The 14,746-nt window shown below is 39.6% G+C and overlaps 1 protein-coding gene across 3 annotated transcripts; it reads right to left on the bottom strand.

The window, feature by feature from the left end:
* Window positions 1-82: 82 nt before the first annotated feature.
* On the bottom strand, window positions 83-13,875 carry TTPAL (alpha tocopherol transfer protein like). Of its 3 annotated transcripts, XR_006415685.1 has the most exons (6): window positions 13,688-13,757; window positions 10,837-11,291; window positions 10,079-10,272; window positions 6,337-6,447; window positions 2,900-3,497; window positions 83-2,816 (listed from the first exon to the last, which is right to left on the bottom strand). XR_006415685.1 is itself a non-coding variant. In XM_044440230.1 (5 exons), the coding sequence occupies exons 2-5, from the start codon at window positions 11,273-11,275 to the stop codon at window positions 3,222-3,224; spliced, it is 1,020 nt and encodes a 339-aa protein (XP_044296165.1). In that variant the 5' UTR covers window positions 11,276-11,291; window positions 13,808-13,875; the 3' UTR covers window positions 83-3,221. The 3 variants fall into 3 exon arrangements, 2 of the variants coding, with proteins under 2 accessions (XP_044296165.1, XP_044296164.1); XM_044440230.1 differs by lacking the exon at window positions 13,688-13,757 and adding an exon at window positions 13,808-13,875 and having other exon boundaries at window positions 83-3,497; XM_044440229.1 differs by having other exon boundaries at window positions 83-3,497.
* Window positions 13,876-14,746: the final 871 nt, after the last annotated feature.

Genomic DNA, 14,746 nt, shown 5'->3' with positions numbered 1-14,746 from the left:
GTTTTAAATTGGGCTTACTAACACTCTTGGAATATACATCAGAAAGGAGCATCAAATGTTTTCTTCAAAAGAACAGAGGCTGTTTTAAAGTAGGATTGTTTAATATCTGCTCATGCATAAAGTTACACTTAAACAATTCATTTTATAAAGTGCAATATAAAAATAAACCCCCAAAGGTGTATACTTTAACCAAACACCTGAATTCTACATACAGTAAAAGGCAAAACAAATTCATATGAAACAATTAGTGACAAATGCCAAAACAGCTTGAACAGTAGCAACAAAGCACTTCACCCATCCTCTGAAAAAAGCTCAGACTTTACAGATGCTTGTTCAGCCCACAGTATAAATTCAAGTATTTATGGTAACCATTTTCCTGCTTCCTATGATGTTGAAAAAGGCAATTTGAAAATTGTGGTAAGTTACCAATGTGTCTTGCTCAAGGCCAGGTACTCCTCTGCTTGGAATGATTCTTTTTAGAAGTATCAATACTGCCAAAGAATCTTCATGGGTAAAGACTCAGCATACGCTATCATAAATTTCCCTCTCCACTTCTAACATTTAAATTTTTATGCTATCCTACTTCCTTGCCCATTTGTCCCAACACCTCTGAAGCAAACTAACAAACTTAGTTTTTTGTAAAGTCTTCACTATGTCAGAGGTGCCACTGTGGGATGTGAGAGGGGTCAGTTTAGAGTATGCTTCTTTTAGGAGGAAATACTATCTCTACAAGCATTACGAATTTGGTTATTCCAATTACATGGAATAATATGAAGAATGCAAGGAAAGAGAAAACATAAACCAGAACTGGACCAGAATAAAATTTGTGGGAAGTCCCAACATATTTCCATATATAAGCCTTAACAGAGGTCAAGTGTTTTATTTTTTGAACTTCTGCATAAGAGATTTTTGAGGAATGATGTCAAGTTCCATCACCATGGAAGAGGTAATATAAAATGTTTTTGGCTTATAACTTTTTCTGCAAAATAACAAATGTTGGCATTCAGTAGTATCTGAAGTCTGCTACTCAAAGAAAACAATACCTAAGGTCTGTTCAAAATAGTTTCTGCATAAAGTCCCACATTTAGGTGGGAAGTTGCAGGATAAAACCATCATGATTTCTAGGCTATCACGTAAACCTCATATGTTAGTTCAGTTATAGCCTCCATACTCAAGTCCACTTTTTAATAAATGGATATCGCTTCCAGTAGAAGAAAAGATATATATCATTCCACATATTTTTTGCTTTCATGTAATTAACAAGTCTACTTCCTTGTATGCACAGGTCGGCAGACCTGTGTACCTGGCCCCGCTGACTCGCATAAGAAAAAGCAATTTGCATTACATATCAATGTAGGAGAAGTCTGAATATAAGGGAACTCTAAGAGATAAAATCTGCTGTACTTCACAGCAAAACAAATTCCATGGCCTGGTTTGGCATTTAACATACCACATATATATACTCAAAAGGAGAATTCTAGGTTAAGCAAAGCAGCACTGACAAAATTGCCTCAGCTTTTGGTAATACAGAGGCAAGTGGTTATATGGTTTAGAAAAATACAAGTTTGGCACCAACAATACAATGGTCTACCTATTGAAGACCCTATTCCATATTTACAATAAGCACCAGTGTCTGGTCTTAGTTGGCACTAAGTAAGAACTTCCACAAAAGTGCTATTAGATGAGGTGATAGTAAGTTGACCTGCTGCCCCATACACACTGAACATCTAGCAGGGGTCCAGACCCATTTCATCCTGTAGTAAAATGTGAAGAATGGTTTAAGGTTTTTAACTCAAGATGATAAAATAACAGCTTACTATGTAACTAAGAGAGAGAACACACTTCTTATGAAAGTTAAGCTACCAGTTAAGGAAGACCTAAGCACTTCTATTAAAAAGGGTGACACTACAGACAAGACTGAAAGTGACCTTTGCATAGCAAGCCAAGGTCAAAACAGCACTGCGGTCCAAGTGACCAAACACCACACCGAACGGGGAATTTTTTAAAACATTTACAAACCAGATATTGTGCTTGTAAAATACCCTGTCTACATTTGGTTTATGGAAACAATTCAAAAACTCTACTTCCCAAAAATAAAGATACCTCAACAAGCATCTTTCCTTTACTTAACAGACATCTACAGCTAGCTGATTTCTGTATTCCCCTACACCAGACCTGTTTTAAATAAAGCAAGGTATTAACCAACAACTGAATTATACAAAATTATGTATGTCCATTTTTTTTTAGTCCTCTCTGGCGAACAAGTTCAAGTATGGTGTAAAAGAGATTCAGAGACTTTTGATACTCTGGGAGGCAGAATGAGCATGGGCTTTCACTGACCTTTAATGACAAACTACTACTGCACTAGCCACCTCCTGCAAATTTCAAGTCAAAGGTTTTCTACATCAGTAGTAACACTTTCTACAGAAGACAAAATTCTGTATGTGAGGGTAGCGGAAATTAATGTTAAGGATAGCAATAACCAATATATAAAAGAATCAAGATTACAACCAAAAAGGTATCTCTTGGACTAGAAGCTTATCTGCCATAAAATAGTCTTACTATTCTTTATCTCACAGTTCATGACATTTGTTCCTTTTTCCACAGAAAAGGACAGCATGATCCACTATTATATTTTGCACTGTCAAGTTTATAATCCAGTTTGGCCTCTTCCTGCCTGAGAGAATCAAAGGAAACCTTCCCCTACCTGGTGCCATCCAGATGAAGTAGACAGACTTCTACTCCCATCAGTTGCAAGGAGCATGTCCTGTAGTTAGGATGCCTGGGAGGAAGAGGCCAAAATTTCTGGAGGGCACCTGGTTGGGAAAGACTCATTTAGTACTCTCATCCTAAACTTGTTTATTTGAAAGCAAATCTCATTAATTTTAATGCAACTTACTTTCAAGTAACTATGCTTAGGAGTTTGGTGTTGGCAATGTTCCTTTATTCCCATTCAAGTGTGACATTTAATCTCAGAGGGATGCTGCTTTTGTAAAGGGTTAATAAACCACAAAATATTCAAGCTGTTCCCAAGTGCACCCATCTGATAGATTCTCACACAACTTCACCTATCTCCATGGCTTCTACTTTCAATTTACTTTGGTTCCAATGTAAAGTGCCTCAGATGTCTCTCCACGTAGTCTACAGCCCTGGGAACAAGGCAGAGTTCCTAATCTCTTTGCGAACAAGAAGGTGACCTTTCAGAAGCTTTCACTGGCATTCTAATAACAAGAGTAAAGCTGTGTTTTCAAACTTCGCAAAGAGTCATCACATTGCTTCTCATCAATCTCTGCACTCATCAGTGGGTCATGAGGTGAACAGTCATTGGAAAGAGCCAGATGAGAGACATCATACAGAAAGTCATCCTCTGAGGCCAGCAATAACTCATTCCATGTAGAAATATCTAGCTTCCCTGCAGTGCCTCCATATTCTTCAGGGAGGATCCTCGGTGGAAGATTCTGATGAAGAGAACTCAGATCTGAGCCATGAAGGAAAAACTGAAGAAGAAAAATTCAGACAGTTCAACCATACAGATAATTCAATTCAAATCAATATTTTTATAACAAGCAAACAATGTCTTAGTTTCAGAAGGTTTTTGTCCACAAGTCCAAGTGACAGTAGCAACTTTACAGGCCAGGCTGATATATTTCTCCTTGGGACTTAAAGGACTGATTGTAACCAGTTCCACAGTTTCCAGACTTAAAACCCTTATTGCATATTTAAAGGCATGACTTATTTCAACTACCATAAGAAGCCTTATAGCAGTTATGTTGTCTATTCCTGAGCAAGCCCATGTATGTATAAATAGACGGATGACTTCTATGGGATGATGGCTGGGCAAGCAGCTCAGGGCTTGATCAATCCACAAGCTGAATATGGTAAATCAAAGGCAGTGGTGGCGAACCTATGGCACATGTGCCACAGCGGGCACACAGAGCCCTCTGTCGGCACGTGAGCCAAGTTGCCCCAGCAGCCGGGCATCGGATGACAGCGCACATAGGGGCCATGCACATCCTTGGAGTAGCAGTGCCAGGCGATGATGTCACAAGCCACGGCTCTTTAGCCGCGATTCGTCCGAGCTTTCACATGGCCAGTCAGTGCGCTGCCAAAGATATATATATTTGCTTGGACTGGCTGTGAGTTGTTTTTTTCTAAATTAAAACCTCAGTTTTCAGGTTTTATTGCAGTGTTGGCACTTTGCAATAAATAAGTGGGTTTCTGTTGCAGTTTAGGCACTCAGTCTCTAAAAGGTTCACCATCACTGGGTTAGGGTTAGAAAAATGAGGTATGCTGGTATAATTTTGATGGTTGGAACGTGTTTAGAATGGGCAAAAATGTTGAGCTGTGCAGAAAAAGCTGCTCAAAGAAGGCTTTTTCAAAATTGCACTTTTTTCAATGGAAATATAGCCCTATACTAGGGTTAGGAGTGTGCACCAGGGAAGGGTTAGGGTTAGAAAAATGAGGTCTCCTGGCATGATTTTGATGGTTGGAATGTGGAATGGGCAGAAATGATGAGCAGTGTAGAAAAGGCTACTCAAGGAAGGCTTTTTCAAAATCGCACTCTTTTCAATGAAACTTTTGCCCTATATTAGGGTTAGGGGAGTGCTTCAGGGTAGGGTTAGGGCAGTGGTGGTGAACCTATGTCATGCATGCCGCAGCAGGAACACAGAGCCCTCTCTGTTGGCACACAAGCCAAGTCATGCCAGCATCGCCCCAGGAGCCGAGCATCAGATAACAGCACACACAGGGGCCATGCGCATGCTTGGAAAGGAGTTACGGCGCCAGGCAATGACGTCACAAGCCATGACTCATTAGCCATGACTCGTCTGAGTTTTCCCATGGCTGGACAATGCGCTGCCAAGTATATATATACACACACACACACACATTTGCTTGGACTGGCTGTGAGTTGTTTTTTCTAAAAAACCTCAGTTTTCAGGTGTTATTGTAGTGTCGACACTTAGCGATAAATAAGTGGGTTTTGGGCACTCGGTCTCTCAAATAAGTGGGTTTGCAGTTTGGGCACTCGGTCTCTCAAAGTTTCACCATCACTGATCTAAGGAGATGGGGAGGAATATAAAATTTCCAAAACATTCAGATTTGCCAGCATTATGCTACAAAAGAGAAAGGGGGGGAGCAGACAGAGAAAAGAAGCTGAAAAGTAGAGAGGTGATATGGCTCTCTACTTATAAGAAAGGACAAAAAGACACTAATATGGTGAAAGGTATAGAGAAGCAAAGATGACTGATATTCATCTTTGTTGTTGGCTTCTTACAGCAGTTGCACCCCCTGGTGGCTAGCTTCATGGTGGAAAGGGAACCAAAGCTAAGCAAAACAGCATTGCCGTGTTACCTAAACAAATATCTAAGTAGCCGGTGGATAAAATGGGGTGAGGAGTTCTGAAGGGGGAAGAAGTCTTGAATAACTTGGGATGAAGTGAACCCCAAGCGGGTCATCACAAAAACCATTGAACAAATTCTGTATTTAGCTGACAATTATTGCAGAAGAGCTATAAGCGGACTCCTTTTTCTTCAACTAACTTTAAAGGTGACAGATGATCTGAAGCAATATTGCATACTACACTATAATCCTAAATATACTTTATTGGGCGCTAGAATTCATAATTTCCAAAAGAACTTGCTTCCCTGTAGCCACCAAACTCATACTATGACCACAGAAAGCTGCAAAAGCGTGATTACCCCATGTTGTCAAGCAAGTGGAAAGAACAGAGAGAAAGAGTTCCTTCCAGCTTTTTGTGTAGCACTCTATGGCAGATACTTATCCTCTCAAAAAGAAATAGCTCACAGTTCATCAGTCAAGGTATGAGACTGCTTACTTTTACAAAGTGAAAACTGATCCATAAGACCGAACAGCAGTCTATTTGCAATCTTGACCACACTGCCCTGAATAATATAAGCAATGGCACCCATGACTAAGGAAATAACTTAAAAACAAAACTAGATGCACAGTCAATAATCTGTGTTCCCAAAGTTTCCAAAAACATCTGAAGCTATCCAGTGTTAAAGCTGTAAGTTACTCTTCTCTGGCAGTGTTTAAAGTGGAAGCAAGGTCCAAATCTTAGTAATTCAGAGTACCATGCAAACCATGCATAGTCCCTCAAGTTGAGTTTAGTTAGCAAAGTGCTTATTACTTCCCCAAAAGCATCACTTAAGGATATGAGAACACTGGGCTGGATCAAAGAACTCAAAGAACTAATTAGTCCAACAACCTCTTACCTACACTAGCCAACCAGATGCAACCCAAGCATTTGGAAAAAAGAAGCCTTCCAACAAGTCACTAGTATAGTTCTATTATGGCTACATAACGACTACTCACCCGATTTGCTATTTTCTCTTTCAGAAAAGGTTTAATGATGGCAAAAATGCCCTTGAATATGCGAGGTTCATTGATGATATTGACAGCTTTTATTCTAATAGGAAAACCATCCTAAACACAAAAAAGAATGCCAATAAGGATTATGCAGTTCAAATATATAACTATCAGTTTTCAAAAGAAAACTAATTTCAGTGGGAGAAGGGTAATTTCTTCTGAAATATAAAGTCCTAGTTGGGCAGAAACAGTTTGTTACAAAAAGAAGTGTAGGCAGGTGTGTATTCCTGAGGAGTATCAAGAGATTTTTAGTAAACCCATCATGTCCAAAGAATGCATTCCTCCTTTAATGGAAAGGAAACCACAAGGTAAACTTTGGAAGCTTTAAACACACACACTGATGTTTCTGAAACAAATTGAATCTGATAAATCAGGTACTGGCCATAACCTGATCAGTAAACTGTAGGGAGCACCATGCGAACGTGGAACTTAAGGATGCAATCCTGTGAATGCTTAAATAAAGAAAAGGCCTACCACTCCCAGCATGCCCCAGCCAACCATGCTGGGGGATGGTAGGAATTGTAGCTCCTTTCAATGCCAAAGCAAGCATAGGATTGTATACTTAAGTAGAATGAATACTGTAAGAGAAGATGTATCTCTTAAAATGTAAAAAAAACAACAACCCTTCCATTTTAAATTGAACAATTTAAAAACAATTCTAAAGATAAACCACACATATTAAGCCAGATTTTGACCCTCTGTTTTCAGAACAGTACCTATGTTAGCCTGTTGCAGAAATAACAAAAAGGTATTATGTGGTACTTTAAAGACTAGCATATTTATAATGACATAAACTTTCTTAGACTACAGTTCATTTCAACAGATACATCAGTGTTATCCTGAGTTGGCAGGTATATAAACACACTGCTGCTACTTATCCTAGTCTGTGAACTACTGTGGCATCCATAGTGGATTTCAGGATTAGGATGATAAAAGCAGTATTTAATGGCTAGCTACATTGACAAGTGCCAATTAATTTAGCATTAAACTATTACTGTGTTCTGGCCATGGTGCCCTGGTCCAGCCAATGCACCCTACTTTAGTATTCTTAAGAATACTTAGACACAAAACCACAGATATCAAAGATGATATGGAGTGTATTAAATACAATGATGAACGATGATGCAGATGATTAACAAACAAAAGAAATGTTACACTCTTCTTTGCGGCCTACTGGTTCCCTGAATACACTAAGGGCACTCTGCAGGCCTCCAAAGATGTCTGGGTGGGCCATGCATCAATTCATCCTCACAGCCAAGAATGAGAGACAATGCTTTTTAAAGTGGATTTTATACAGGTTTCTTTTGCACTATTGCACAGCCTGTTAGGATGCATCTGGGCTCCCTACCCATTCCTGGGAATGAAGCAGATTTGGTATACTGAACAACTCATTCTCACTGCAAAGACAGTCCTCTACAGAATTAACAGGAAAGGCAGCTTCAAGGCCAGTATCTCTGGAGCTCTTTTAACAAGCAGAAGTTCATGAGACTTTGGCAAGCTTTCAAAAAATCATATTGGCTTTTTGAAACTGGCAAAGTTCACTACACTACCTGATGAACTTTTGTAAGTGCCTTGCCATTCTCATAGTAAAACCTGAACAATGCATGAAGTAAAATACACAATAACTGGCCAGAATGTCTGCCGCATGTACCTGTACTTACTAATAACAGTTTTACCATCCAATAACCACAGTGTTCTATACATGCAATTCATTGGACCCATACTTAAAGCAGGCCCACTGATATCAATGAGATTTACATTAGTCACAACTGTCTTTTGTCCCATTGATTTCTATGGGCCTACTGTAAGTATTTAAGGTGGTTCTTGGCTGCCTTTCTGAACATGGTTGTCCCACTTCTCAGCAGCAGCATCCCCAAGGAAGTGTACAATAACATTTGCAAGTGTGCAATAATAATTGTATTATTATTACAATAATAAAAACTGATGCTGTAATAAAAACAACAAACATTACAAATAATGACAGGCAAACCTTCAACATATGATTCTACTTGGAATCCAGTAAGATATAATTCATGGGCCGTTGCAGAAAAGTCCTCTTCTCATTTCCCCTCCCGCCACTAACTGTCTCTGGAACTCGGGCAAATGAGAACAACCTCCCCTGTTGATCTTAAAAGTGCCAAAAGGTTAGTTTGAGAAAAGGCAGTTTTCCATGTGATTCGGTACTAACTCATTTAAGGCTTTGATTGAAACCACATTTTAAATTGGGCTTGGAAACATGCTAGCAGATTAATATAAATATGCATGTGTGGCAGGGTGGGTGGCTTTTAACCAGTCAAATTAGAGAAAATTGAAATGCAGGAAGTCAGCAGCTTTATAGATGGAAGAATAACTTGTCAACATCTGCTGGCAAATGATGCTATGCTTGCATTCTGCCAGACAAAAGTTCAGTCATAGCCAATATGAAGCAACTTGCTTATAAATTTATTGGACATTCTGTTTCTACTACCTGAGCCAACAGTAACATACATCTTTCATTTCAGCATAAGGCTTTTCTCCTTAAGGCTTTATTTCCTTCGGTTAAACAGACCATATTGCTTTAAACCCATTACCAAAATTATCAAATCTTTCTCAGAGCTTTCAATAATGTATGGGTGTTGTTATGTTTCACACTTTGCTCAGAAAAAGGTAAATTCCTGAATTTAATCTTGTCTTGACTTATCTTACTGTATTTAACAGGAGTGGTTCTCTGATCAGGATCCCTATCTAGAGCTTCTCCATTTTCTATGTAATACTGAACTAGAAACTTGAATACTTTTTTTAAAAAATGAGAAAAATAGTAGAAATCCTCCACATCATTAATGAATTTACAACTGATGCTATATGCTTTAACCGCTTGTTCAGATGAAGCCATGCATATTTCTATAGTTCTTTGCTTTACATTATAAATGCAAACAAACTTGATTAAGTAAGACATTATTTTAGATACAAAATAACTGTTTCACCCTGTTTAGTTTTTCATCCAGTACATGAATTATTAGATTACTAACTGCATGCTGACTCATCTACGGAACAATCATAGAGAGAATGCAATTAAAGTCTGCATCAGTTTAAAACAAATCATCTTATAGTGAAAAAATGCTTAACTTTTTAAAAATCAACATATTCCCCATTCAGTATAAAAACCAAAAGTCAGCTATGCGGGATCAGTATGCTATCTAGTACAGCATTCTGTTCCTACCTTGTCCAGATTTCCATGGGAATGTTCCCGAGTAACTGGTGTGCAGAGACAGAGTGACTGTTATACTAGAGGTAATAGCTTCTAGTCATGACTGGTATATAGTAGCAGGTTTATCCTCTAATCAATCAAGTTTTCGGATAAGATCACTCCTTACATATCACGATTTTGTCTCTTTCATCTAAGTTTCAAGCAGTCCCTTCCTATCTTCATCAGCTCCTCTAAGAAAATCTTCAGTACCCCTTCTTTATTTTGTCACCATTTGTGCAGCTTCTCCATTTCCTTTATTGGACATTTATTCAAGTTGCACTTAGTTTTCCTGAACTAAGGATACGATGCTGCATCTACTTAAGTGGGGTGAACCCCAATGAATTCAATGGTACTCACTTCCAAGTACACCCAAACATCAGGACCACTGAGAGGCAACAATTAGGAAGAAGCAGTAGTTTACATTGTACAATTATTTTCTCCTTCTACCAAGTCAGATCTTACCTGAAGAATTCCAATCACTTTTTTGGCTATAAAAGGACCAAAATGAGACGCCTTAGATAAGCTGACTCCTTTGTAGTCTGCAAGGATTACAATTCCATTCACCTGGGTCTCCTCAGACTGAATGAGCTTTTCTAATGTTAAGTATATGGCACGAATATTTTCAGTAATCGGGTAGTTACTTGGTGTCCATCTGTCTATGGTTATAAGACAGAGATGGTAAGTTACAAAGCTGAACAGAAAACCAACAATATATTCCCAAGTATGAATGTTATTTGCCTTATAATTATTAGCCATCCTTTAACACTTTGTCCTAATCTACATTAGTTTCTACTTAAGAAAAATGTATATTCCTTCATGAAGGATAGGCCATTGTTTATATAAGATGTTTTCAAACATCATATTCTTGAATCTCTGATGCCAAACAGAGGGCATATGTTCTGAGAAGGAGAAGGCAAGCTTACAGCCTTATAAATATGTATTGGTTTATTATTTAAGGAAGGGGAGGGAAGCAAGGGGAGGATTGTATTAATCCAATGTGTTTTAACATATAAGTTTCCAGGGGCATTTTAAAGCCAAACTGTCTTCTCTAACCAAATTTAGTTAAGAGAGCAGGCTAGAGAAGTTGTAATATTGATTAGCAGAACCAGAGCAAAATATACCTGCATGAAATAAACAATCTATATGAACTCTAACTGTACAGGTAGGCAATACAAGGTACAAAAAAGACAATCAATTCCATCCTGGACAGTTAATCATACCTGGACGAATGCAGACAACATGGCGTCCTTCAGTGTCTAAATGAGACAGCACAGTGACAAAACCAGATTCCAAGACATCTTGTATGGCAGATGGTTTCAGGTTGGTAAAGACCTCAGGCCAGCTCCTCCTACAGCAGTGGTAGTTCACAAGAAGCTGAAGTGCCCTATCATAATCGAATTTCCTGGCTCGAAGAAACCGAAGTAAGAAAGCATCATCTAGACATGTGCCCAGGTTAGGATAGTCTTTGCACACCATGTCTCTGAGGGCCTGAACATCTCGAAGCCGCCATTCAGGTTTTTCCTGCAGCTCTTCACGTGCCTTGGCAACAAGCTCAGCAGAAAGTGTGCACACATACTTTGGCTGATCTGGAAGAACCTCAATTCCCGAGAGCGATCCCTCAGAGGGACTTCTAATGGTGCCATCACTATCTCCTGACATTGGTTAGTAGCAAAATCTGTAAGGAAAGGGGAAAAATTAAATGCTATGAACATAGTATGTATGAGAACATGGTGTTCTGAAGCATCCACCAAGTCTTGAGAGTTCTGAAACAGAACACAATGTCACACCAGGTTAAATATATGGTGCATATTTCTTCAAAAATTTAATTTTTCTTTAAATATCTAGGAACTGCCTAGACTGCCTTCCACACACAATGTCTGGGTTTGCATGATCAAAGAAGAAGCCACAGTGGCTTCCTTTCCCCATCCTGCACAAGATATCTCATTTCCATAATTCGCAATGCTGGTTGCAAATTGCTGTGCCACCCAAACCTGGCAAGGGTGGGCAGTGGAGGTGGATTCCAAACACCCCCAAACAAGGCAAGGTTTGCAGTCTCATTTGGGAGTCCTCTCCAATGTGCATCTCATTGGGTTGGATGACAGGAACCTACACACAGACTTGAAAATCTAAAAAGTGCAAACTCCTCTATGGAGGTATGGTGGATGACAATACTTAGTTCCAAAACTAATTTAGTCCTAGAAACACACTATTGTCCTCCAGATCAGAATGCTCAGAGTAATCTTGAGATGTAAAAACCTCAAAAACAAACACAGAAACATTGCAATAATGAGGGACTTCAATTATCCCTGCATCAACTGGATAAATGCACATTTTGCTTCTGATTAAATTTCTCAGACCTAAATGACTGTGCCCTGGCAACCCTGGATTTAATCCTAGATGAGGTTGTTCATGACCTAGTATGAATTGTAAATGTTATTGATTTGTAACACTAACCTCAGCACTGTCAGATCTAATTGACATTTCACTGAGGTCAAATTTGCCAAAGAGGTCCAACATAGTAACATTTGACTTCAAAAAATGAAAAAACTGGTAAAAAGGAAACTGGAAGAGGAGTCAAGATAGTTAAAGAACTTCAAAATGCTTGGCTATTATACAAAACCACCACAACAGACGCTCAGATAGTATACTATAATTCTAAATAAATAAATACTATATACCTCAAGTTAAAAAAATAGCAAAAGTCCAAGAAGTTAATGAGCAATACTGCAAGTATTAGAGACAAGAAGTCTTCCTTCAAAAAATGAAAGTCTTACCCAAATGAAGAAAACAAAAGGGAGCACAAACTCACACAAAATGCAAGAGGACAAGAGGCAAAAATCATTTTGAGGAGTATGTCACTAAGAACATCAAAGCCATCAACAAAGAATTATTTGAATATATAAAAAGCGGGAAACCAGCTAGAAAGTACAGACACTGGCTGATAATGGAGTTAAGGGAGCACTAAAGGAGGATAAGGAGATTGCAGAGAAGTTGAATGAATTATTTTAATCTGTCTTCACTGCAGAAAGTACAGGACAGATGTCTGTGCCTAAGCTGATGTTTTCAGGAGAATTAATACAGATAGTGGTGACAAAAGATGACATGTTCAGTCTTGCTGGCAAATAGAAAGTTAATAAATCACTGAGCCCAGATGATATCCATCCTAGAATTCTTAAATGAAAATGCTGACCTTCTCTCAAAAATATGTACCATATTCCTACGATCAGCCTTGGAACTAGATGTGTCAGGATACTTTCTCCTACCCCACGCTCCAACTCTGGTGTGGGAGAAGGACAAAATGCCTCCCCACTTTCTTACAGAGCCAGTCCAAGATACTAGGATGCCTAAGGCAAAAGAAGAAATGGTACACACCCATCTCACAGGTCAATGGGCACTGTAGGCTGGCCAAGTCATTTTGCCACCTGAGTGGGGAAAAATACCACAGGTATCTCTCCCTAAGAGTAAACATGCAATTATAATAAATTAAAACTTGTTTATTGCATTTTAATACCATCCAAAGCCAATAATTTTTGGGTGGTTCAGTCACTGAAGCCATAAAATCCACCAATGATAAAAAACAATTTAACAAAATTAAAAATATAGTATAAAATAAAAACCCCAATAAAATGTAACAGTGGCACAAGGATTCAAAATACAATTACAGGTTAAAAAGCAAAAACAAAACAGAAACTGAAAGACTGCAATTTTATACACACTTACCTACAGGTAAATCCTATTAAAGTTAATGGGACTTCTTTCTTAATAACCATGTATAGACTATAAAAAGTATCCAAGAGTGCAATATTATGCATGTTTAGACAGAAAAAAATCTTAGGACTCCTAGCATTCCCCAGCCACCATAGTATAACTTAAGGCACCGCTGCCCTTACTTGTCAACCAAGATTAGCCTCAAACTGTCGGGCCACAGGGCGGCCCTGCTGTGCTCTTTCTCGCTGCATCAACCACCTGTCTCATTATCCTTCATTCTCCGACGAGCGCGCACACACAAACCTGCACACCACACGCTCAGACAGACAGACAAGACGGCGATACAGAGACAGATACACACACCCCGAGCATTTGCCAAGAAAGCTGCCCCTCAGTCGTTATGCTCAGCGGCGAACGGAAGCATCCAAGTCCTTAGAAGCACAGCAACCTTACCGCAACCTCAGCCCCCTCCCCGAGACTCACCCCGGCTCCGGCGATGCTGAAACGGAAGAGACCGTTTCCAGGAAGCAAACCCGTCTGTGACCCGGATGTATTCTTGTGATGTCAGACAGAACCTGTCCCGCGGGGTGGGCGGAGGGAACAAGGCGCGAGTGGGCATGCGCGGAAGTCTCCGCGAGGGCGTGACGGGGAGCAGGGTGTTCAGTCTCTGCAACTGCGAAGCGATAATTCCGGTTCGCCGACTTGAGCGCTTAGAAGCCTCCCTGGGCGAGACAGGGGTTGGAGGAGGAGGGTGGAGGAACAGCGAAGCTCACGCAACCTCCGGCAGAGGCAGAGGCACCCTTTGCGATTGCGGGGCATAATCGTGCCTTCTGCTTTGAGAGGTGCGGAAGAGTTTAGCTAAGGATGGCATTTAACCCGCTTGCACTGTTTGGTATTAAACAATACAATGCTGTATACATTTTCCTGGGAGCCAGCCCCATTAATTCAATAAGGTTTACTTCTGAGTAATAGAAAGATGCCGTTTTGTGCACGCCTAGGCAGGAAAAAATAAAGCCTGCAACTGCCATGCCCAAGCCAGACATGCAGGACTTTTTATTGTAGGACTTCCGGAATGAAATGGACTTTCAATGAAATGTTGGAAGTGGGAGATCCTAAGCAGCCTTAATGGAGAAGTTTGCTCATTACCTGGAGTAGGTTCCATTTAATTCAGTCGTGCTTCTGAATGCAGACATTCACCTTGTAAAGAATACATTGAGCTTTGGGGAAATATTTTCAACCAGCTTATATACAACTTTTAGATTTAATTATAAATGCTGAGAGTCTTGCAAAGAACTGGAATGAAGTTGCTGGAATGAAGCAGGAATTAGAATGCTAGAAAAAGAAGTCTCCAGCCAATGCTTAATTATTTTCTCCATTCTCTGACATCCTGTATGCTAATCTGTTGCAGACATAGGTGGCATG

The sequence above is a fragment of the Varanus komodoensis genome, unplaced genomic scaffold (genome assembly GCF_004798865.1).
Source record: "Varanus komodoensis strain SLA01 unplaced genomic scaffold, ASM479886v1 scaffold37, whole genome shotgun sequence".
NCBI classification, from domain to species: domain Eukaryota; kingdom Metazoa; phylum Chordata; class Lepidosauria; order Squamata; family Varanidae; genus Varanus; species Varanus komodoensis.
This window is presented reverse-complemented; position numbering and strand designations above follow the sequence as displayed.

Bases quoted from the DNA above. Each gene is read 5' to 3' on its own strand.
- TTPAL (XM_044440230.1), bottom strand. From the start codon at position 11,275: ATGTCAGGAGATAGTGATGGCACCATTAGAAGTCCCTCTGAGGGATCG. The intron at 10,273-10,836 runs GTATGATTAACT...TTATAACCATAG, and splicing joins TGTTGTCTGCATTCGTCCAG to ACAGATGGACACCAAGTAAC. The intron at 6,448-10,078 runs GTAAGATCTGAC...TTTTGTGTTTAG, and splicing joins AAGTGATTGGAATTCTTCAG to GATGGTTTTCCTATTAGAAT.